General features: G+C 44.3%; 1 protein-coding gene and 1 long non-coding RNA gene across 3 annotated transcripts in view; one reads left to right on the top strand and one right to left on the bottom strand.

The window, feature by feature from the left end:
• Positions 1-14200, top strand: part of LOC309569626 — a 29917-nt gene extending 15717 nt beyond the window's left edge. The window contains exon 2 of the long non-coding RNA XR_014226077.1: positions 13907-14200. This is a non-coding gene — a long non-coding RNA (uncharacterized lncRNA). The remainder of the gene's footprint in view (positions 1-13906) is intronic.
• The window catches only part of LOC309569625 (NACHT, LRR and PYD domains-containing protein 3-like), a 540899-nt gene continuing 530597 nt past the window's right edge, over positions 14149-24450 (bottom strand). For both annotated transcript variants that reach the window (XM_082275519.1, XM_082275518.1), the window contains one exon: positions 14149-14285. In XM_082275519.1, the coding sequence (XP_082131645.1) occupies positions 14195-14285 (91 nt within the window). In that variant the 3' untranslated portion in view covers positions 14149-14194. The remainder of the gene's footprint in view (positions 14286-24450) is intronic.

Raw genomic sequence — 24450 nt, forward strand, 5'->3', positions numbered from 1 at the left:
GCCTTCAGAGGAAAAATGATACCCCTAGGGGCCCACAAATAGTGAGAACCCCAAAGCAACCAACTAATATGCATTATAACAGTCCTCACAATAGGAATGAGAGACAAGAATATTACCAACAACCACAATACCCCACCCAATCTGGCCCACGGGATTTTCAACACAGGGGATACGGCAACCCCCCAGGTCCCCCCCAATACTACAGAGGAAACAGGGGTTGGAACCCAAATTACAGAGGAAGGGGCAGGGGAGGAAGGGGAAAACCCTGGTACCAACCCTACCCATACCCACAACACCCACCCCCCCACCCCCACAACCAGAATATGGAAGGGGGGACAGAGAAGGAGAGGATGCAGGGGGGGCCGCCTCAAAAAGAAAAAGGGAACACTAGGCCAGGGGATTTTTAACCTGACCAGTGACACCTTTACTGAGACAGAGCTTAGGGCCCTAGACCAAGGACTAAAATTTGCCCCTGACAACAAATTCAATGAGTTCCAAACCTTTATAGACTTGCAAAAGTTTATAAGGAAAGTCAATATTAAAAAGCATTTCCATTTGAAAGAAAATGACCCAGCCATAATTTTAAACCCCCCCTCAGGAACGCCCCTCCCCAGTGATTTTAAACACAGTCACCTTAAAAACAAATCAACTTTTAACCCCCAACCCCCTAATAATCATTTCACGGACACTTTTAAAAATATGGTAGCCCAAGATCTAAAGGATGTGAGCAAGAATAAAGGTAGAACTAAGAAAGATATATGGGAAGGAATTAAACAAATAGAAAAAAGGAAAAACATAGTTATCCGCCCCGCTGATAAGGGGGGCGGTATAGTTATTTTAACCAAAGATATGTACAAAAAGGAATTAAACCGATTGGTGCAGGATGTAACCACATATGAGAAACTAAAAAATAACCCCACTCACAAATATAGAAGTAAATGTAAATTATTATTAAAAAAGGCACATAAAAGAGGAATATTAAATAAAAAGGAATATAGATATCTCATCCCCGACCATCCTAGACTCCCTGTAATTTACCAAGTCCCTAAAATACACAAAAGCACCACAGCCCCACCAGGTAGACCCATTATCAATGGAATAGATTCCATTTTCTCCAGAATAGGGGAATACCTGGATTTCTATCTTCAGCCCCTAGCACAGACTTACCCGGCCTATTTGAGGGACAGTAAACAATTAATTAACATCCTTAATGAAATTACAGGCACCTCCAATTTAATTATGGCTACGATAGACGTTGAGTCGTTGTACACTAATATAGATCAAACAGATGCCCTACGAGCAGTCATGTGGGCCCTATAAGAAAAGACAGATCTTAAACACGATCAACAAATCTTAATAGGGGAAATGTTGGACCTAGCCATGGGGAGCAACTACTTCTGGCATGAGGGCCAATATTTTAGGCAACACAGAGGCGTAGCCATGGGGGCTAAGTACGCCCCCAGTGTAGCCAATATATTTCTCAGTAAATGGGAGGAAGAAGAGATTTTTCAAAAGAATATTAAGGATCTTGTAATTTATAAAAGGTACATCGATGACATTTTTATTATTTGGTCAGGAACGGAGGAATCTTTAAAAGTTTTTATGCATGACATGAATATTAATAATTATAAAATAAATTTTATGGGGAGTTATGACAAAAAATGAAGTTAACTTTTTAGATCTTACTATTAATTTTAAGCAGGGTAATTTTTATACTAGGAGCTTTTTTAAAGGAACAGATCGTAATGGGTATATACCCACTCACAGTTGCCATCACCCCAGATGGATCAATGGCATTCCCAAGGGGCAACTACTAAGAATGCGCAGAAACTGTAGAGATGACAATGATTATGTGCAACAAGCTAATACTTTAATAGACAGATTTGTTAATAAGGGGTATAATGAAAGAGAACTAGGGACATTGAGAGATAACATCGGCAAAATGGATAGAACAACGCTATTAGTAGATAAGGAGAAGAGCGATCAACCTAGCACCAATCACTTTAACCTAGCATTTATCACACAATACCATAGAAATTACAGACAATTAGAAAAGGTAATAAAACGGCATTGGCACATATTAATGAGAGATAATACCCTCAAAACAATATTACCTCCAAAACCAGCCTTTATATATCGTAGAGTGCCCAATCTGAGAGACAAACTTATCCACAACATTCCAGATCCCCCTAAGACGTTGGGATCAACCTTCTTGGACTTTAAAGGTTTCTATGCTTGCAGAAAATGCAAAGCATGCAAAACGGTTAAAATGAAGAATAGGAGACAAACCTCCTTTAAGTCCCACACCACATCCAAAGACTACCAAATAAAAAAACTTATCACTTGTGCTACTACACATGTAACATATTTGGTTACCTGTCCATGTGGCCTTCAATATGTAGGCCGCACGACTAGAAAATTGAGTATTAGAATAGGGGAACATTTAAATAATATAAGAAAGGGATTCAAGAAACATAGCCTATCTATGCACTTTAGAACTCACCATAATAGGGATCCCACACTAGCCACATTTTGTGGTATTGACACAGTGGAACCACATTGGAGAGGGGGAGACAGGAGAATAGCCATATCAAAGAATGAAACCTTTTGGATATGTGAACTTGATACTCTACAGCCGAAGGGAATGAACAAAGACTTGGACATAAATTGCTTTTTATCTAATTATTGAATTTTTTTATCTAATTATTGAATTTTAAGCATTGTATTATAGTATTGTTATATTTATTATATTAAGTATGTCTATGTATGGGAAACCATTCTAGTATATATTTGCAATGTTTTGTAGTATTGTTATATTTATTACATTAAGCACGTCATATGTATGGGTAAGCACTATAGTATTCACTTGGGAAAAAGGGGATGATTGTTCCATTTTAAACACGAAGATATATATATTTATACATGCAGTTATGACATTACCTGGGCTATAAGCATATACAGTACATATACAAATGGAAACATTTGTTCATAGACCAATATCACCACATTGCACTTTAAATAGGGATTTATATACAAAGTTGCTGATAATTTAATTAAATACTTCTAGCTTTTATATAGGTAATCAGCCGATCGAGGCTTACGTGCATATTTATTCATAATTTATTAGCACATTAATATTTTCACACGTTGCCATTAGGGGTAAAATACATGGCCACAATAAATAAAAATAGGGCAAAAAGCAATAGGGCAGCGCAATAGACAGACCATGAATCGAGTGAATTGTTTCCGGTTTATGGGTCATGAAAGGGGAATACGAGATGGAGAGAAAAAAAGAGCGGAAGTAAGCGGTGTGGGAGATTAGCTCACAGGGATCACCTTTCACAGGAACTTAAGGCCAGCACGCAGGTAGTTTCTTTAAAGTCTGGTGGATTGCCAGCTTTATTTCAGCAGAGGTTTGCAAAGATACAAAAACAACAAAACAATAAAATAAATCCTTGCCGTCCGGCACTAAACTAAACAACGGTTATCCTCACTATACAGTGTGGGGCTGGTCCCCATCACCCACAAAAACACATAGTAAAGCAAACCTGTTCTTTTGAAAGTCCACACACAGCTCCTCTCTCAGATTCCCTCCTGAGACTCAGGCAGGCCAGAGCATTTCTGTGCTCTTTTCCTGTTAATTTAAAGTCCACCTGAGCATGGACTCAGGTAACTCACAATCTCTGGACCGGAACCTAGCCTGTCACAGAGGCTGGAAAAACCCGGGCCGGATTCCGGTTCAGTCTCTCACCACAGAACGTATGCGAGGTGAAATATAGCGATTATCCACTATCTCACCTCGCATACCGTCACATATCCTCCCCCTCTGCTCAAGCGCCGGCGATTGAGCAATAGACCCAATCATACAGTGCATGCGGGAGAGGGCATCCGCATTGTTTTGGAGCTTGCCCGGCCTATGCTCTACTGTAAATTTGAACGGTTGTAGAGCCAGGAACCATCTTGTCACGCGGCCATTTTTCTCCCTGTTGTCACACATCCACTTTAGGGGAGCATGGTCAGTGACCAACTTAAACGACCTCCCCAACAAGTAATACTTCAGGGAGTCCAAAGCCCACTTAACAGCAAGACATTCCTTCTCAACAATAGCATAGTTTTTTTCATGCTTGTTTAGCTTTCGGCTCAGGTATACAACCGGGTGCTCCTCACCACCTCTGTTCTGGGATAGTACAGCACCTAGGCCCACCTCGGAGGCGTCAGTCTGTACCACAAACTCCTTTATGAAGTCCGGAGTCACCAGCACTGGCAGTCCACAAAGGGCCTGCTTTAACCTCTGAAACGCCTCCTCCGCTTCAGGATTCCATTTGACCATGACCGACCCTCTACCCTTCGTTAGGTCAGTCAGAGGGGCGGCGATGGTGGCAAAGTTAGGTATAAACCGCCGGTAATACCCCGTAATGCCTAGGAAGGCCCGAACTTGTTTTTTGTTTACCGGTTGGGGCCACTTTTGAATTGCCTCAATCTTATTGGTCTGAGGCTTGACCAGTCCCCGACCAATAACATACCCAAGGTATTTGGCCTCCTCCAAGCCTATGGCACACTTTTTTGGGTTGGCCGTGAGACCTGCTTCCCTAAGGGAATCTACCACTGCTTGTACTCGGGGCAGATGCGAGTCCCAATCTAGGCTATGGATGACCACATCGTCCAAATAAGCAGCTGCGTATGAGCGATGTGGTCTCAAAGTTTTGTCCATCATTCTCTGGAAGGATGCAGGGGCCCCATGCAGACCGAAAGGCATCCGCTTGTATTGAAACGAGCCCTCAGGAGTGGAAAAGGCAGTCTTCTCTTTGGCTGATTCAGTTAGGGGTATTTGCCAATAGCCTTTCGTTAGATCTAGGGTTGTTATGTAGCGGGCCTGTCCCAACCTGTCCACGAGTTCGTCGACCCGAGGCATCGGGTATGCATCGAACTTGGATACACTGTTGAGTTTCCTAAAATCGTTACAAAACCTGATAGTGCCATCAGGTTTTGGGACCAATACTATGGGACTCGACCACTCACTGTGGGACTCTTCTATTACATCCAACTCTAACATATTTTTTATTTCCTTTGCGACTGCCTCTCGCCTGGCCTCTGGGATTCTATATGGCTTTAAATTTACGCAAACCCCTGGTTCTGTCACTATATCATGCTGGATCACATTGGTCAGTCCAGGTAAGGGGGAGAAAAAGTCTCTATTTTTGTACACAAACCCCCTAACATCATTTTGTTGTGCCACCGACAGGGAATCTGTTATGGGGACGTCAGGTGTCACCGGCACCCGGTCTGCTGGGGCCGGAGATTCAGCCAATAAAGTCTCTCTGTCCTTCCAGGGCTTTAAGAGATTCACATGATAAATTTGTTGTGGTTTCCTTTTCCCTGGTTGGTAGACTTTATAGTTGACCTCTCCTATCCTCTCGATAATTTCAAAGGGACCCTGCCACTTGGCTAGAAACTTACTTTCAACCGTGGGAACCAGTACCAACACTCTGTCCCCGGGGCTGAAAGTACGGACTCTGGCACCCCGATCATAGACCCTCCTCTGGGCCTCCTGCGCTCGCTCCATATGTTCTCGTACCAGTGGCAGGACAGCAGCGATTCTATCTTGCATCAGGGAGATATGCTCTATGATGCTTCTATATGGGGTGGCCTCACCTTCCCATGTTTCTTTGGCAACATCCAGCAGCCCCCTGGAATGTCTACCATACAAGAGCTCAAAGGGAGAATAGCCTGTGGATGCTTGCGGAACCTCTCGTATGGAAAACATAAGATATGGGAGCAAAAAATCCCAATTTCTCCCATCTTTGTCAACCACCTTTTTTAGCATACTTTTCAAGGTTTTATTAAATCTTTCGACCAAACCATCCGTTTGGGGGTGGTAGACAGTGGTACGGAGATGGGAGATTTTATATAATCTACACAGTTCCTTGGTAACCCTGGACATAAATGGGGTGCCCTGATCGGTTAAGATCTCTTTTGGGATTCCCACTCGACTAAACACCTGGACTAACTCCTTGGCGATAGTCTTAGCGGAAGTATTACGCAAGGGTATGGCCTCAGGATAGCATGTCGCATAGTCTAGGATTACCAGAATATGCTGGTGACCCCGGGCAGACTTCACTACCGGCCCCACCAGGTCCATGCCGATCCTCTCAAAAGGAACCTCGATGATTGGTAGAGGGACCAGGGGACTGCGAAAATGGGGCGATGGTGCCGACATTTGGCATTCAGGGCATGATTCACAGTACCCCCTGACATCTGCATGCAACCCGGGCCAGAAAAATCTTTGGGTGATTCTCTCCCTGGTCTTTTCGATACCGAGATGTCCCCCCATTACATGACCACGGGCCAGGTCTAGGACCAACCTGCTGAAGGGTTTGGGAACCAGCAGCTGTTCAACCTCATCCTCTCCCTGTTTTATCACTTGATACAGTAAATTGTTTTTAACGGCCATGTAGGGAAAAGACACCGCCCAGTGAGGATCTACTGGTTCCCCATCCACCATCTTAGCGTTTTCTCTGGCTCTAAGGAGGGTGACATCTCGTAATTGCTCGGTACAGAAATCCTCTCTCCTGACTTCTAAGTCGGGTACCACATTCTGGCTACTCTCATTGTCAGGTCCAGAAATGTCCTCCTGTTCATTACCCTCTGGCTGGGAGCTAGCTTTCAGGTCCTCCGGCTTCCCAGCCATGACAGGGAAAGGAAGAGGATCTCCAGCTCCCTCGATTCCCCCAACAGGGTTTCCTTCCCTTTGGCAAAAAGGGTCTGGTGAGAGTTCCTGTGCTTCCGGAGCAGGGGGAGCTCTCTCCACCAGCCTCCCCTTGTTCTCCCACAACCTCCAAAAGTGGGGGAAATCCCTCCCCACTAAAGCTTCATGAAGTAGCGAAGGCACCACCCCCACTGAATGGGTCACACTGCCCCAAGGGGTATCAACCTCAACCACTGCTGTCTGGTAGTCCCGAGTGTCCCCATGGATGCAAATGACCCCAATAGTGCTGGGGTGTAATTTTGTGGGATTTACACAATCAGTTCTGACTAGGGTCACTACACTTCCAGAGTCTAGCAGGGCTGTGAGCGGCTTTCCATCCACTGCAATAACACACATTTGCTTTTCAATGCGACTCTGACATGAAGCAGTATATGCGACCTGTGCAAACAAAGATATGCGTCTTTTCCTATAAGCAAAATCGCATTGCATAGGTTCATCATTTATAGGACAGTTTGCAGCAATATGCCCAAATGCATGGCAGCGAAAACACTGTATGTGCTCTATCCCCAGTCCTCTTAGTGGTCCCAAAGACCTTCCTGGCTTCTTTGGCCAGTCTCCAGGCCTAGGACCAACAGTCTCATTAGCGGTAACAACAGTCTTATCTAGTTTCCCCATGCACTTTAACCCTGGAACAGTCTTACCAGAACCGCTGGGCGATCTTGCACCCCTAGACACACTGAAGTGGGGCGTAGACGTGTTCACCAAGTCCTCCGTAGCACTGTACCTCTCCACTAGGTCCACCAATTCGGTTGCAGTTTTGGGGTCCCCCTGTCCGACCCACTTCCTCAGAGCAGCAGGGAGCACGCTCAGGTACTGGTCCATTACGACACGCTCCACGATCACGGTCAAGGTCTCTGGTTGCAACCACTTTTTGGTGAGGTGGACCAGGTCAAACATTTGAGAACGGGGTGGCTTGCTGCTGGAATAGGTCCACTGATGCACGCGCTGGGCCCAGACTTCCATGGTGACACCCAAGCGCGCGAGTATCTCCACTTTCAGAGTCTCATAGTCCTGGGTCTTATCTGGGTCCAGGTCAAAATACGCTTTTTGCGATTCTCCTGTCAGAAATGGGGCTAACAGACCCGCCCACTGTTCGTTTGGCCAACCTTCACGGACAGCGACTCTCTCAAAAGTCGCCAGGTATGCTTCCACATCATCGGCCGGTGTCATCTTTTGCAGGTGGTACGAGGCACGTACCAATTTTGGTTCAGCTGGCACAGGAGATGCAACTTCATTCTTTAACTCTAGCAGAGCCTCTGCAAACTGCCGGTTCATCTCCTGCTGGGCTGCATGTTGTGCTGCAGCAACCTCCTGTTGTGCTGCCAGTTGTGCTGCAGTAGCCTCCTGTTGTGCTGCCAGTTGTGCTGCAGTAGCCTCCTGTTGTGCTGCCAGCTGTGCTGCAGTAGCCTCCTGTTGTGCTCTAGCAGCCTCTGCGATTTGGCGGTTTGTTTCTCGCTGAGCTGCATTGGCCTGTAGCAGGGCCTTTAGCATTTCCTCCATCTTTAGAAAGTGCCCGCTGAGTCCACCACGTGTGGGAGATTAGCTCACAGGGATCACCTTTCACAGGAACTTAAGGCCAGCACGCAGGTAGTTTCTTTAAAGTCTGGTGGATTGCCAGCTTTATTTCAGCAGAGGTTTGCAAAGATACAAAAACAACAAAACAATAAAATAAATCCTTGCCGTCCGGCACTAAACTAAACAACGGTTATCCTCACTATACAGTGTGGGGCTGGTCCCCATCACCCACAAAAACACATAGTAAAGCAAACCTGTTCTTTTGAAAGTCCACACACAGCTCCTCTCTCAGATTCCCTCCTGAGACTCAGGCAGGCCAGAGCATTTCTGTGCTCTTTTCCTGTTAATTTAAAGTCCACCTGAGCATGGACTCAGGTAACTCACAATCTCTGGACCGGAACCTAGCCTGTCACAGAGGCTGGAAAAACCCGGGCCGGATTCCGGTTCAGTCTCTCACCACAGAACGTATGCGAGGTGAAATATAGCGATTATCCACTATCTCACCTCGCATACCGTCACAGCGGTCACTCCTCCATATAACCAAGCTGGAACGCAACGTACGTGCCACTTCCGAAGACGTCACACTCTGACGAAACGCGTCAAGTTGGCACGCACGTTGCCTCGCTCTGAGTCAGTAGCTGGACCGCACGCCGAGATTCCGACTTCCGGGTTCGGCGCGAGTCAGCGGTTACAGCCAGCATCCTATGTGGTATCCCAGCCGCGAGGCACCATAGGAGCTCTAAGAGCGTTTCTCATTACTATATTGACCCCACAGTTCATTTTTTGGGTCGAGTTTGTTTTTGCTGTGTCACCTTACGTTTTTATCTGGAGTGTTTTTTACCACATTTGGAGTGTTTTTAAAGTCTGCAGTACCGATCGGGGGTTTTATGGATTTATTATTGGAAGTTGTATGGGAAGATTGATGTTGAATTGTTGTTATGAAGTTGAAGTTCAATAAAAGGAAAAACCTTTTTACACTATGAGGAGCTTCTACCTTCTTTCTTCCATGCTGAACGCTTACCTATATCCATAAGGAGACCGTCCACCCACCTATCGATATACAGGAGCAGCAGACAAAGCGATTTCGATTCCTCTTGGCGTATGCCATTGGAATCCACACCTTCCGGTAAGTGTGGTACCTTACCCCTGGGCACAGAGTGAGAACCCAAGGATCACCGGCACGCAGCACTTTTATCCCCACACCGGCAGTGTTTGAGCACGTTTTTTGCACTTACCATTTTGTATTCACTTTATGGACTTGCTTGCATTGGACTTATATATTTTATTTATTTATCTTCTGAGTGGTATATTACACAGTATATGTATCATCAGCACGTTGCACTTTAAGAAGAATCACGGTATCTCACAGTACTATATATATTGTTTATCCATCTTACTAAGTTATTATATGAGCATTGGTATAAGATTGCACAGGCACTTTTTATATTTTTCATATTTTTATTTTTATTTATACTGTCACAGGAAATTATCAGGGTAGCGCGGTCTTTCATATATCCATCATTTACTTGGCGTTTTTCCTGTTGCTTCCGGCGGAACGGTTCAACCTGACCGAGGGTAAGTACGGCGAGATCATGCAGGCCAGCAGGAAAGGTGGGTATTGGTGCTTGGTGCCGTTGCCATCTTTCCAGGTTGTTGGGGTAGATGACCACGGACGGTTGTTTTATGTGGTTTTAGCCACTGGGGCGCTCGTGGAGCTGCTCGCTGGGTTTATGGTGGCTTTCTAGGATTGCGCTATGGCTTGAGAGCCTTAGGCTAATGGAGGGTGGGCTGTGGTAGGTGACACGGACGCTTTCTTTGCTAGGTGGCTATTTGGATCATGGTGCGGCCTGTTCGGTGTACGCAGGGTTGGGCTTAGGGTTCGGTTGGTTCAGATGGGCTTCTGATGTTCCTTTTCATGCAGGCGCTTGCTGTCCGCGGTTAGACCCTGCGGCATTTCTTTTCGATTGCGATGTCCGTGGTACAGTAATTTGGGTCACGTGGCTCGTCCATTTCGGACCCCTCGCTGGGAAGGTTTTGTGGATTCCCCTTTTGGATGTCGCCCCCCATTTGCGTATCTTATACCACAAAAAAAAAAAAAAAAGCTGATTCATTCTTTATTTTGCCCGAGCGCTGTATCCGTTTTTCAGCTTTGCGCACGGGCAATGTTCCATGCTGTACAGGCCTTTGCTAATTGTTGGCAATGCTGGATAGCGTGGATTTTGTTCTCTTGTTGCCTGTCCCTCTGGGGAGTTTCAGTGGGGTTTGGCCTGAGGACCAGGCTCTTAGTTGGTGGATCGGCCTTGCCAGGGTGGTGTTTGATCTCCTGGTCCTGGTTTACAATTTTAAGTTCCTTTCAGGAATGGTTGTTTCGTTATACCCGGGAATCTTTCGGTTATCCTTTGGGGGATAGACAGTCTTTGTATAGGTCTGGTTATTTTCTGGGTGCGCTGTTTTGATGGTCCGTGCGCGGCTGGGGGTATTGGTGTACTTTTTAGTTTTACATCCCCTAGGGTCATTAAGGTGGTCCTTGTTTAGGTAGCAGTGGGTACCCCCACTTGTCATGCGGTAGGCCGAGGTTGCATTCCTTGGTTTTTCATTTGCCAGTTTTTCCGCTTTCTCTGCATTTTAATCGATGCCGGGGCTGTGGTAGGCTGCCATATGTGGGATTGGCTGTTGACTTGCCAGGCTCTGCGAGGGACACTTAATAGAGCAGTGCTATTGCTCGGTGATGGCCTCGGTTTTTGGTGGGACACACCTGATTTTGCTTGTGTAATCATGCAGGACGCATTCCTACACGGGGTTAAGTCGGCGTGATTGGGGGAGGCCACCGATGTTTTTGCTCCAGAGTGGTTGGCGGGATTGGGTGTTATGGTGCGCACTTACTGGGGAGTTGCAACGATTCCCCCTGACCTCGGTGAGGGGCGGGGGGGGGGGGGGCAGGTTTTCTGTCAGTTCTCTGGGAGGGTTTTTATCCCGTTGTGCTTGCTGTGGACCGGTTGGGGGGAGTATTTTGGTTATCTGTATGTCGGTTTTTCATTGTGTCCTCAGGTCATTGCAGTTTCAGTTGTCGGAGTTTCGGCATCTTCTATGCCACGAGTTTGCTTGCCGTAATTTATTGTCATGGCTTGCTGGCATATGCGCATGTTTTGTTATGCCGTACATACGCTTGGGGGGTATTGGCTCTCGGGTGTATGTCTTTCTCAGTTTCTGTGGAAAAGGTTTCTGGGTGGCACCGGCAATTCGTGATTGGTTGGGTTTGGTGGGGGGCATTTTGCTTAGCTGCTTCCAGGGTGCAATGGTTAGCACTCTGTACTTTGACTACAGCAATCCAGAGTTCGAATCTTGGTGGGACCTCTTTGGAGCTGCTTCGTCAGTCAGTTAGCAGTATCTATGGTCAGTTTTTTCCAGGGTGGACCGTGAGTGTTCAGTTTGTTAAATCGTGTGGGTGGTGTGGTCCATGTTGTCCAAGCCCTTCTCTAATTTTCTTATTTCAGATAGTTAGGTCACCGCTCGGGCCTGTGTCATCGTCAATCGCGGGCTTCTCCTTTGCTGTTCACACCGTTGGGGTTCTGTGCTGATAACGAGGATCTATTAGTTACATAGTCGCTTAATACATAGTTTGTGGGTTTTAAAATAACAGACACCAGTCCCATCCAGTTCAACCTACTATGGGTAGGTGGGTGTTTGCGGTTAACCGTACATTGTACACCCCGTTCTGTTGTGGGCTTTAGGGCGCCCATCTACTAGTTTTTGTTAAACTATTGATGTGCCCTGCTCATGCCATTGCTTGTGGAATGGAATTCCACATCCCTGCTGGTTTGATTGTAATGAACCACTCACGTATTTTCAGGTTGCACCGTTTTCCGCCAGTTTTCGTGCATGTCCACGTGTCTTATTGCATCCCCTTTCTCTGACAAGTTTGTCCCTATGCTGGGTTCACCACTGATTAATATCCCCTCTCGAATGCCTGGGTTTGATCTATACGGGGTTTCCTCGGGGTTGTTGTTTTTGTGCCCTGCCATTGCCGGGATCCTTTCTATCGGAAGTGTCCTTTGGGGCGGGTATTGTAGGAGGGTAGTTCATCACCTTATGCGGTGGTGTGGTTCCAGGCGGCTTCCTGTTGCTCTTTCTACGAGTGGTTGGTGCCACTTTCCGTAGTGGGATGTTACGCAGCACCAGGTGGTTCGGTGTCTCCTGTTCCCCTTGTATTTTGGACTACGGGTCCAATACGTTTCCTATGGGGATGTGGTTTGTGGGCGTGACAGTTTCCAGGTGTGGGGCTTATTCCTGTCCTGCGATGGGGGATTACTCTTTGTTTTCCATTCACCCTTGCGGGGATCCCCCCCCCTTTTTTTGCTTTCGCGGGAGTTTCGCCTAGTCGTAGTGTTTGGTTCCTTTGACCATGGGGTGTCGTGCTGTGGATGCTGCTCTCACTGTCTTTCCGTGGGGCAACGACGGCTGCAGCTAGCTTTTGCTTCTGTTAGTAGACGGCAATCCTCGTATGGCTGGTTTTGCAGTTGCCCCCAGCCAATTTGATTTTGGAAGGGGATAAATACTTTTCATTTCGGTATCCCTTGTAGTTTGGTTACCTGGGTAGTGCTCAACCGGCCCAGGTCAGGGTTTTTGTTTCGTTTACAGGTGCAGCTCTCCTTGTTTTGGATCAAGGAGCATTCCTTTGTTTTGATGGCCTGTAGAGTGTATGTGTGGCCAGGGAAAATATTATGCATTAGGAGGAACTGTTCGCTAGTTGGGGACGCCTGGTGGGGGTGTGAAGGTGTGGTGGCAGATTTTCCTCAATTCCTGCGCCGCATCGGAGCTACTGATATGTTGCCGGTACAGGCAGGGGACGATGGTTTGGGTCTTATATCCAGGTGGGAGATGCTGGAGTACTTCCACTGTGTTTTCTACAATCTTTGTTTCTCCTTCCCTGCTCCCTTTCTTTCATGGTTAGAGATGGTAGCACAGGCTTAATGGGAATGGTTCACTCAATTGATAAGTTACATAGGGTGAGGGTGTACATCCATTCGGAGTCTGGTTTTGTGGTGATGGTGGGTGGTCTGGGGGGTCAGGCCTGGGAGTTTGGATCAGGACACCTGACAGTGATTATGTGGTGATGGTGTTTCCCTGTTTAAATTGTGTATTGATGGGTGACATCTGGTGGAGGATGGCAGGCATAGGGCCCTGCGAGGGTGGTGGGGCGCTCAAACACGAGGTGTCATGTTTGTGCGCCAGTGGCGGGGTACAAGGTCCTTGTATGTGCTTTATTTGATAAATGAAAATTGGTAGGGACCCGTCTTGGGTACGGCTCCCTGTGGTTTGTCTGGGTTGTATCTGCTAATAGTGGTGTTGTCTCCGAGTCGGTGTTTTGCGGCTGGAGGCCTAAGTTTGGTGAAGCAGGTACGTGAAGTAGTGGTGCCTACAAGGACCTTGGAGGCTCCAGATTTCAGAATGTACTGACTATCTCTGGTATGATTTATATATGTTATTTATACAAGTTGGTTTAATAAAAGGCTGCTTTGGCCATTTAAACTCCAATTATGGTGTCTAGTGTTTTACTTGGGTAAAGAAATAAGGGGGAGTGTTGGTCAAGCAGTTATAGAGACAAAATCATCTTTTATACCCCAGTCATGTAACTGCTGGCACTTCACTAGACATACAGTGCACGTTCAGTCAGCATGCTGGCTGTGTTCCCTGATTCCGGTTTTATACGAAAGATTATATTTATTATCAGATTATGTTTTTATTTCCTTCATTACAAAACAGAATCCCCCCCCATCCTGTCCTGGTGTATTAGTTCATCTGTGATGATTCATTCTCCTCTTGGATCGGATTTGCTCATTTCTATATCTCATCCTCATCCAGAGCCTTGTCCCTCCTCCATTCACAGCTGTAGCTGAGTCTCTTCCTCCGGGGTCACCACATATTAATCTTCAGTCCTGGTCGGCGCTTTTGCAGCTTTTCTAGTTTGGTTCTGGATTTCACTGACAAGAAGTACTCGTTGATCCTAGAAGAGAAGATATAAACAGTCATCAGATCTCAGCAGAATTATCTCACACTATTTCCCAGCATCCTCCAGGATATCTATTAAGCTCACCACACACATTACAGTCTGATTTGTCAGGATTATTGTAAAGAAATAAATATATTTTCCTAATTTCATATGGAGGTATAAGAGTGAATAAGCCCCAGAGACAAAGGTCAGATCTAGGACAAATCACCTAAGCCTACCATTGGACTTCTAATGTTATTATTTTACACAGGTTTAGTTGGATGTTTAATTGTATGATCCTCTGCACAATTGATTGTTATATTTTATTGATCGCTTGATATATATATATATATATAATTTGAGTATATAGAGGTTTTTCTATGAATGAGCGCAAATCTTGGATGTGATGCCTGCAAATATAAAGTGCTTAGTAGATATCAAGTGACTTAATTAGAAACTTATTAAAATTAATAGGTGCTTCTCCTATCTGATTGAGAACTGTTTGAAATATCATTTTGGAATAGACATTCAGCTATATGCGCATTTGCGATTTTGCACATATTTGATACATTGTCATTTATTGCTGGAACGTTTATTGATTTTATCTGATTCACATCTTATATACACCTTTGTCACTGTATGCACAGAGCACTTTATAGAAGCACGTAGGAGAAGCACCTATTAGTTTTAATAAGTTTCTAATTAAGTCACTTGATATCTACTAAGCACTTTATATTTCACACACAACAAGATATATTTTGGAATATATAACAGGATTGAATGATTTTTAGATACATATATTGATTTATTGGTTTAGAGGTGAATCACCACAAGCACTTTAATATATTTTATAACACCTTGAAGCGGATCACAACCCCCCTTATAAGTATTATACATAACTGTTTTATAGTACCAGTTCCAGTGGTGCAGCATCAGGGTAGCTGGAGGAATCCAAGATAGCGCAGGAACCATATATGAAATATACAGATGCCTGCAACAAGTTTCCTTTTTCTACCAATCCTCTATTTTCATCTGGAGAACCAGCAAGCAAGTCTTTTCAAAAGCACAAGCTCTCCAGCAGAATGTATCAGTTTACATGAATGAGAGAAACCATTTAACACTGGTATGATTAACTCCTTGCCTACTGGGCACTTTTACCCCCTTCTTGACCAGGCCATGACGACAATTGACCATTGTGCGGTCATGCAACAATGTACCAAAAAATGGATTTTTAATTCATACTTACCTGTAAAATCCATTTCTTGAAGTACATCACGGGACACAGAGCCATAATCATAACATATGGGTTATATAGGCCACCTATAGGTAAAGGACACTGGCAACCAATCAGAATTGATGACCCCCTATATAACCTCTCCCACACAGGAAGTACCTCAGTTTTGTAGCAAGCAATAAAAGACCCCATAGAAGAGGGGAGGGACCTCTGTGTCCCTTGATGTACTTCAAGAAATGCATTTTACAGGTAAGTATGAATTAAAAATCTATTTTTCTTTTCGTACATCACGGGACACAGAGCCATAATCATAACATATGGGACCTCCTAAAGCAATGCATCTGAGGGGAGGGGGACACCAAAAAATACCGCCATCTGACCCTTAACAGAAGGATTACACCGCCGCCTGCAGTACACTGCGGCCAAAAGCAGACTCCAACATCCACTCTATAGAAACGAGTGAACGTATGCACCGACGACCAGGTCGCGGCCTTGCAAATCTCAGCCATAGAGGCTTGATGGCGATGTTCCCAAGAGGCACCTACTCCTTTGGTAGAATGTGCCTTTACAGGAAAAGGTGGAACCTTTCTTACTAAACCATAGGCCTGGGTAATAACCTGGCAAATCCAACAGGAAATCATAGATTTAGATGCTGCCAGCCCCTTTCTGGGGCCTTCTGGCAGCACAAACCAGCTCTCGGTCTTACAAATATGAGCTGTTACCTGTATATAAAATTTAAGTGTACACATTACATCAAGGGAATGCAATAACTTTTCCTCCTCTGAGTGAGGATCTGGAAAAAAAGAAGGTAGTATAATGTCCTGATTCAAATGAAAGGCGGACACTAAAAAATCTGAGTGAGGACATAAAATCACCCTATCTTGATAAAAAATCAAGAATGACTCTTTACAAGAAAGAGCTGCTAGTTCCGATACTCTTCTTATCGCAATCAAAAAGACCAGTTTCTTGGTCAAAAGAATGAGGGGAGCCTGCACCAAAGGTTCAAAAGGCTGTTTTTGCAAAACTGCCAACACCAAATTTAAGTCCCAAGGACACAACGGTGGCTTCACTGGAGGAAGCAAATGCAATATTCCCTGAATGAAGGTTTGAACCAACAAATGGGAAGCGATCGGTTCCTGGAAAAAAACGATAAAGCTGAAATCTGCCCTTTAATTGTGCTCAGGGCTAACTTCATATCTACCTCTGCTTGCAGGAAGGATGGAATTCTCCCGATGATATATGTGCGGGGATTACATAGTTAGTCAGGTTGAAAAAAGACACAAGTCCATCTGGTTCAACCAACAAAAAAAAACAAACAAACAAACAGTATTGAAAACCCAACCATACAATCCCATATACACAATCCTATACCTGCAATTGATCCAGAGGAAGGCGAAGAAACCCCAGCAAAGCATGATCCAATTTGCTACAGCAGGGAAAACAAATTCCTTCCTGATTCCCCGAGAGGCAATCGGATATTCCCTGGATCAACTTTACCTAAAAGAATTTTAGTACCCACTTATATTAAGTACACCCAGGAAAGAATCCAGGCCTTTTTTAAAGCAATCTAGTGAGCTAGCCAGAACCAAATCTTGAGGGAGTCTATTCCACATTTTCACTATTTGCTATTATTAAACATATGATCTACCAGAACACCCAGATCCTTCTCCGCTATGGATTCCCCCAGTTCTACTCCACCTAGTATGTATGACGCATGCATATTCTTTGCCCCCAAGTGCATAACTTTACATTTATCAACATTAAACCTCATTTGCCACATAGTTGTCCAATGAAACAGTGCATTGAGGTCAGCTTGTAAGTTGGAGACATCCTGTAAAGAAGTTAGTCCACTGCAAAGCTTGGTGACATCAGTAGAGACTGAAATGGTACTTCTAATCCCAGACCCTATATCATTTATAAAGATATTAAAAAGTAAGGGTCCCAACACTGAACCTTGGGGTACACTACTGATAACCTTAGACCATTCAGAGTAAGAATCATTAACCAACACTCTCTGAATTCTATCTTTTAGCCAATTTTCTATCCAATTACAAACTGATCTTTCCAAACCAGTAGACTTTACCTTACACATTAGCCATGTGTGGGGAACTGTGTCAAACGCTTTTAGCCGTGTGTGTGGGGAACTGTGTCAAACGCTTTTGCAAAATCCAAGTATACTACCTCCACAGCCACCCCTCTGTCCAAGGTTTTACTTACCTTCTCATAAAAATAAATCAGGTTTATTTGACAACTTCTGTCTTTCATGAATCCGTGCTGTCTGTTGCTTAAACTATTTTTTTCCAGCAAGAACTCATCTATGTGGTCTTTTATTAAACTCTCCAGTATCTTCCCAACTATAGAAGTTAAACTAACAGGTCTATAGTTACTTGGCAAAGACTTTGATCCCTTTTTAAATATAGGCACCGCATTGGCCCACAATCTAGTGGTACTATTCCAGTCCTTAACAAACCCCTAAAAATTAGAAACAAAGGTTTTGAAATTACAGCACTACATTCTTTTAGGATGCCTGGGTAGATGCCATCAGGTCCAGATGCTTTATCCACCTTTATTCTGTCTAAATATTTCTGGACCATATCACTTTTTAGCCATTGTGGATCATTTGGGGCTATGTCAATACCATCGTCATTATGGTCATGAGCTCCCCCATGCTCCTTTGTATATACAGAGCTGAAGAAAGTATTTCATAAATTTGCCTTCTCTTTGTCCCCAGTCACTCACTCCTGATTATTTTGTAAAGGGCCTACATGCTCAGACCTAACCTTTTTACTGTTAAATTTATTTGAAGAATTTTTGGGGGTTTGTCCTACTATTTTTTGCAATCTGTCGTTCATTTTGAATCTTTGCGTCCTTAATTTCCTTTTTACATATTCTGTTGTATTCTTTGTAACAATTAAACAATGATAGTGTTCCTTCATTTTTATATTTTTTAAAAAGCTCTTTTCTTATTATTTATAGCTTTTTTAACCTTGGCCGTGAGTCACGTAGGTTTTATTTTTAGCCTTTTAAACGTATTACCCATGGGAATATATTTTGCAGTGAGTTTGCATAAAATATTTTTGAAAATTTCCCATGCCATTTCCTGGCTTCACACCAGGCAATGTAGGATTTCCAGACCCTGTAATAAATATTTCTAGAGACTGGCTTCCTGGCGTTTATCAGTGTATGAACTGCTGGACCAGACACACCCTGCTCTTCCAAGATTAAGGCTTCAATAGTCAAGCCGTCAAATTTAGAGACTGTATAACAGCGTGGAATATCAGACCTTGAGAGAGCAAGTCCGGACGCAGTGGAAGGACCCAGGGCCTCGTCACTGTCAACTTCTAGATTAGTGCATACCAAATCCTCCTCGGCCAAGCTGGAGCTACCAGAATTACTGGTTTCCCCTCCAGTTGGATCCTGCGCAACAGATGCGATAGCAGCTGTACCAGAGGAAAGGCATAGATCAGGGAATACTCCTCCCAAGGAGTCACCAAGGCATCCACTCCCACTGCAAGTGGATTCCTGGTCCTGGACACAAATCTATCCAATTTGTTGTTGAACCTGGATGCCAACAGATCTACATCTGGGACCCCCCAGGGTAAGCAAATCAATTGAAAAATCTCAGGATGTAAGGACCATTTCCCCGGAAACATCTGTTGACGGCTCAAGTAATCTGCCTGCCAGTTCTCTATTCCTGGAACGAACACTGCTGTCAGGCATGGCACAAACTTCTCTGCCCAGGACAGGATGATATCCACCTCTTTCTGGGCTGATAGACTCCTTGTGCCTCCTTGATGGTTGACATAAGCCACGGCGGTAGCATTGTTGGATTGCACCCTGACAGGGTGACCCCGAAGTCCAGAACTTCAGCGCCCGACTGACTGCACAAATCTCCAAAATGTTGATGGGAGATGACTCTCCACCCAAGACCATTTCCCCTGGACAGAGGCTTCCTCTAGAACCGCTCCCCAGCCGGAGAGACTGGCATCCGTAGTCACCACCTTTCCCCTTCTCCAGATTTCGGGTCAACAAACACCAATTCAGACTCCGTCTTACTCTTGGTAGCAGAGATAAGAATCAGTCCAACGACTGAATTTTTTCCATTCCACGCACACAGAATGTTGTTCTGCAAGGGTCTGGCATTGAATTAAGCATAGGAAATTGCCTCGAATGTGTACACCATCTTCCCCAGTAACGTCATGCAAAGACGTATAGATGCATATCTCAGTCTTACTATAGACTTAACCTTATCCTTCAGGTCTGAGACCCTTCTTGTTGGCAAGAATATCTTTGCCTGCACCATGTCGACAAGAAGCCCCAGGTATTCCAGATGCTGGACTGGCTGTAATGCTGATTTTGCTAAGTTCAGTATCCTACCCAGACGTTTCAAAAAATGTACAGTCTGAAGGATATTCTGGCTTAGAGCTGACGCCGAACGATCTATTAGTAATAGATCATCTAGATATCCTATAATTGATATCCCTTGGGATCTTAGAACAGCCAATACTGGAGCTAGGATCTTTTTAAACACTCTTGTTGTTGTGGCCAACCCGAAGGGCAGGGCCATAAACTGAAAGTGATGGTTTCCAATCGCAAAACGCAGGAATCTTTGATGGGTCTAAAATATAGGCACATGAAGATATGCATCCTTGATGTCTATGGATGCTAGGAATTCCTCTCCCTGAAGGGAGGTTAAGACTGAACAAATTGATTCCATGCGGAACGAACGAACGTTCAGAAACTGATTCAGCGCCTTGAGATCAAAAATAGGTCTCACATCCCCGTTTGGTTTTGGGATTACGAATAGGTTTGAGTAAAACCCCTGAAACCTTTCGTCTTCTGGAACCTCAGTTATCACCCTCTGAGCTCTCAGCTGGTCTAATTCCTGAAAAAGAGAGCTTTCTTTTAGGGGATCTGTTGGTATACTTGACCTCACAAACCGAGGATGCAGGAACACCCGTAATTCCAGCTTGTATCCCTGTGAAATGGTGGACACAACCCAGTTGTCTTGAATCAACTCCACCCAAGCCCCTGAGAACCGCAGGAGCCTTTCCCCCACCCAGGTGAGTGGGGGCGCCCCTTCACTGCGAGGGCTTGGAGGAAGACTTGGTCTCTGGGCCCAGGGCTTTTTCTGACCTTGCCCCGAGGGCTTGGGTCTGGATGCAGATGGTTGAGGCCATCGCCACTGCCTGGAACTGGAAGCACTGGTATGATGTGTGCTCTGGGGATCTTAAAGGAAGGACGCTTGCTCTTCCTTTTTACAGGGAGCAACGTAATCCCCCCCCCCCCCCAAGATCTTTTGGATATACAGTACTTATCCAGATCATCACCAAAAAGGCGTTCTCCCTTAAAGGGGAAGCTAGCCAGTAATTTTTTATATGGTAATTCTGCCGACCATCTCTTTAACCAAAGGATTCTGCGCATATGCACTGTCATCAGCGCAAACTGTGACATTTGCCTTATGGAGTCCGTAAGAGCATCTACTGCGAAACACAAAGTGCGAGGTAGATCTGACAGATCTTCCACAGACTCTCCTTGAGAAAGAACTGTCTTGGATACTCGCTTTATGCGGTCTTTCAAAGACTGACACACTCCTATGGCTGCTACTGCTGGTTGTACTGCAGAACCTGCAACCACAAAGGAGGTTTTCAATAAAGATTCCAACTTTTTATCCGCTGGATCTTTAAAAACCTGGGCATTATCCACAGGACAGGTTAAATTCTTGTTAACTGAAGAAATGGCTGCATCCACAGTGGGAATATTCAATTTCTTATAAAACCTTTCCTCCATAGGATATAACAATGAAAAACCTTTTAGGAGGAACAAACATCCTATCTGGATGATCCCAGTCATTATACACTTCTTGTTCCAAGAGTGGATGCATGGGAAAAAACCGAGGACTCTGAGGAAGGGAGCCAGTGAGCCAAGGGAGGAAAAAGAGCTTTCAGTTGACTCAAGGGGCGGGAGTTTAAACTCAGCCTGGACCATCTTTGCAAGATCTCTGGGATTGAGAGTCTGATAGAGATTCCTCTGACTCTGACTCCCCAGAAGTGGAAGGAAGTTTCAGCTTGACCTTCTATAGGGTCATCTTCAGCTACATCTTCCACATCTTCTGCCCAATCCTGAACTAATTCAGGGGGCGGCTCAGGAGAGGGGGATCTAACCCGCTGATGGCATATCAGGAGTAGACACAGTGGAAGCACAACTAGGGCCTTCAGAGTCTGACGGTGGCATCACAGTGCCTTTTCCAACTGTGCTCCCTCCAGCCCTTTTTCGGGCAGACATTGCTTTATAGCAAGACAAACTTGAGGTACTACCTTTAAAGTGTACTCAAGGTCTGTGCTAAGCTTATACAGCCTAATGCACACAACACTGATTTACCAAAGATACAGGACCTATTAGTGTCAGTAACATACACCCACAGTGACTCACGCAACCCAGCTACTGCTGCTCTGTGTCCCCTTTCAGCCTGGCAGAGGCTAGTGTATTGGAAACTGTTCCTTGCAGAACGTGCCCTTTTATGCATGCGTGGTGTCCAAGCGCGCGCCAAACCGCGTTAGACAACGTCCACCACGTGGCGAACGCCTATATTTAAATGAGGACACGTGGCACGTGATGCAGCAGATGCAACCATGCAAACGTTTATGCGCCAGGGCTAACCCAAACAAATGGTGAGAGAGAGTAGTTTAGGCTGAATCCTGTTTGCCTAGGGATGGTCGAACTTTTGAAAAGTTCGGTTCGGCCAGAACATCCGAACTACCCGAAAGTTCAGCCCGGATTTCAGAACCCCATTGAAATCAATGGACCCCAACTTCGGTAATCAAAAAACACAATTTTAAAGTCCTAAAACCTAATAAATGCCCATAAAAAGGGCATAGGGTTCTGGGTCATGCCCCAGGGACTATTAATCACACAAAAAAAAGTTCTTAAAAATTGTCATTTTTGATAAAAAAGCCAATTATTGAAAAAATTAAAAAAAAATAGATTTTTTTTATTTTGACTTTGGATTTAGTATCTGAGGGGTCTAAAAGGTGTACCTGTGAAGTTTCAGCTCTGTAGTATGTCCAGAACCATAAAAAAAAAGATTGTTTGTATTTTGTCACTAAGGCTGGCCATACACTATACAATTTTCTTATTCCATTTCCTTTAGATTTACCTTAAACTATGTAGTGCAAGGGCCTGCCTGACTGCATACAAATTGAAAGTGTTTAGGTTTGACCCTATATTACATGGTTTTGGTAAATCTAAAGGAAAGTTGAACAAGAAAATTGTATAGTGTATGGCCAGCCTTAGAACACAGGTAGTTGGCTTCTCGCTTTTCACACATTGCAGGTTTAATAGCAGACGTTTTTTTGGGCATTTTTTTGGGGTTCTTTTGAGGCAGGAAAAACATCTGAACTTGTGTATACGGGTATATATACCACTATACACAAGTTCAGATGTTTTGCCTGCCTCTAAAGAACCCAAAAAAATGCCCAAAAAAACGCCTGCTACTAAACCGGCAAGGTGTGAAAGGAGCGAAGCCATATTACAGATCTATAATTGCACTAATACAAATGATCTTTTTTTTATGGTTCTGGACATGCTACAGAGCTGAAACTTCACAGGTACACTTTTTAGACCCCCCAGACACAAAATCACACAAAAAAATTTTTGATAGAGAGCCAATTATTGAAAAAAATTAAAAAAAAACATTTCTTTGGATTTAGTATCTGGGGGATCTAAAAAGTGTACCTGTGAAGTTTCAGCTCTGTAGCATGTCCAGAACCAGAAAAAGAGATCATTTTCAGTAGAGCAGGGATGGTGGGACCCCCTTTTACACCTATATGATCTTTTTTGGGGGGGTTCTGGACATGCTACAGAGCTGAAACTTCACAGGTACACTTTTTAGACCCCCCCAGTTACTAAATCCAAATACATTTTTTTTTTTTTTTTTTCAATAATTGGCTCTCTATCAAAAATCTATCAAAAATGACAATTTTTAAGAACTATTTTTGTGTGATTTTGTGTCTGGGGGGGTCTAAAAGGTGTACCTGTGAAGTTTCAGCTCTGTAGCATGTCCAGAACCAGAAAAAAAGAACATTTGTATTAGTGCAATTATAGATCTGTAATATGGCTTCGCTCCTTTCACACCTTGCCGGTTTAGTAGCAGGCGTTTTTTTGGGCATTTTTTGGGTTCTTTAGAGGCAGGCAAAACATCTGAACTTGTGTATAGTGGTATATATACCCGTGTACACAAGTTCAGATGTTTAGCCTGCCTCCAAAAACCTCCAAAAAATGCCTGCAACAACACACCTGGGAGTTTTTTTTTTTTGGACGCTAGCGTTTTTTTGGGCATTTTTTTGGGTTCTTTGGAGGCAGGCAAAACATCTGAACTTGTGTATAGTGGTATATATACACACATACTTATATGTATATACACACCTAAACATATATAGGTGTGATAGGAGCAGAAATATATTGGTGTTAATTATTTCATTAGCGCAAGTAGTTTTTTCTGCTCCTTTCACACCTATATATGTCTAGGTGTATATATACAGACATGGGTGTGTATATATACCCCCTATACACATGTTCAGATGTCATGTCTGACTCCAAACATGTGCTCAAAAAAGCACTAGCAACACCTGCAGCCAAAAATAATGCTGGCGGCGGCGAAGCCATATCCCTGCAGCGAAAGTGACTTCAGAGAAACTAGCTTTTCTCTATTGCAGTCACCCTGCTATGGAAGGGTTTGGTCACCCTGCCATAGCAGTCACTGTCAGTTCACCCTACACTACATTACGGTCACCCTGACACTTCACACTTTCCCTACAGAAACAACATTTTTGAAGCTAACTAAAGTGTAAAGGAGCACTCTAACTACACTAGATATCCCTTTCCTCACACTAATAAATGCTAAATGACACTTTTAAAGTAAAATTAACAGAACTGCTTCCACTCTCT

The sequence above is a fragment of the Pelophylax lessonae genome (genome assembly GCF_965119305.1).
Source record: "Pelophylax lessonae genome assembly, chromosome: 13".
Classification (NCBI taxonomy): domain Eukaryota; kingdom Metazoa; phylum Chordata; class Amphibia; order Anura; family Ranidae; genus Pelophylax; species Pelophylax lessonae.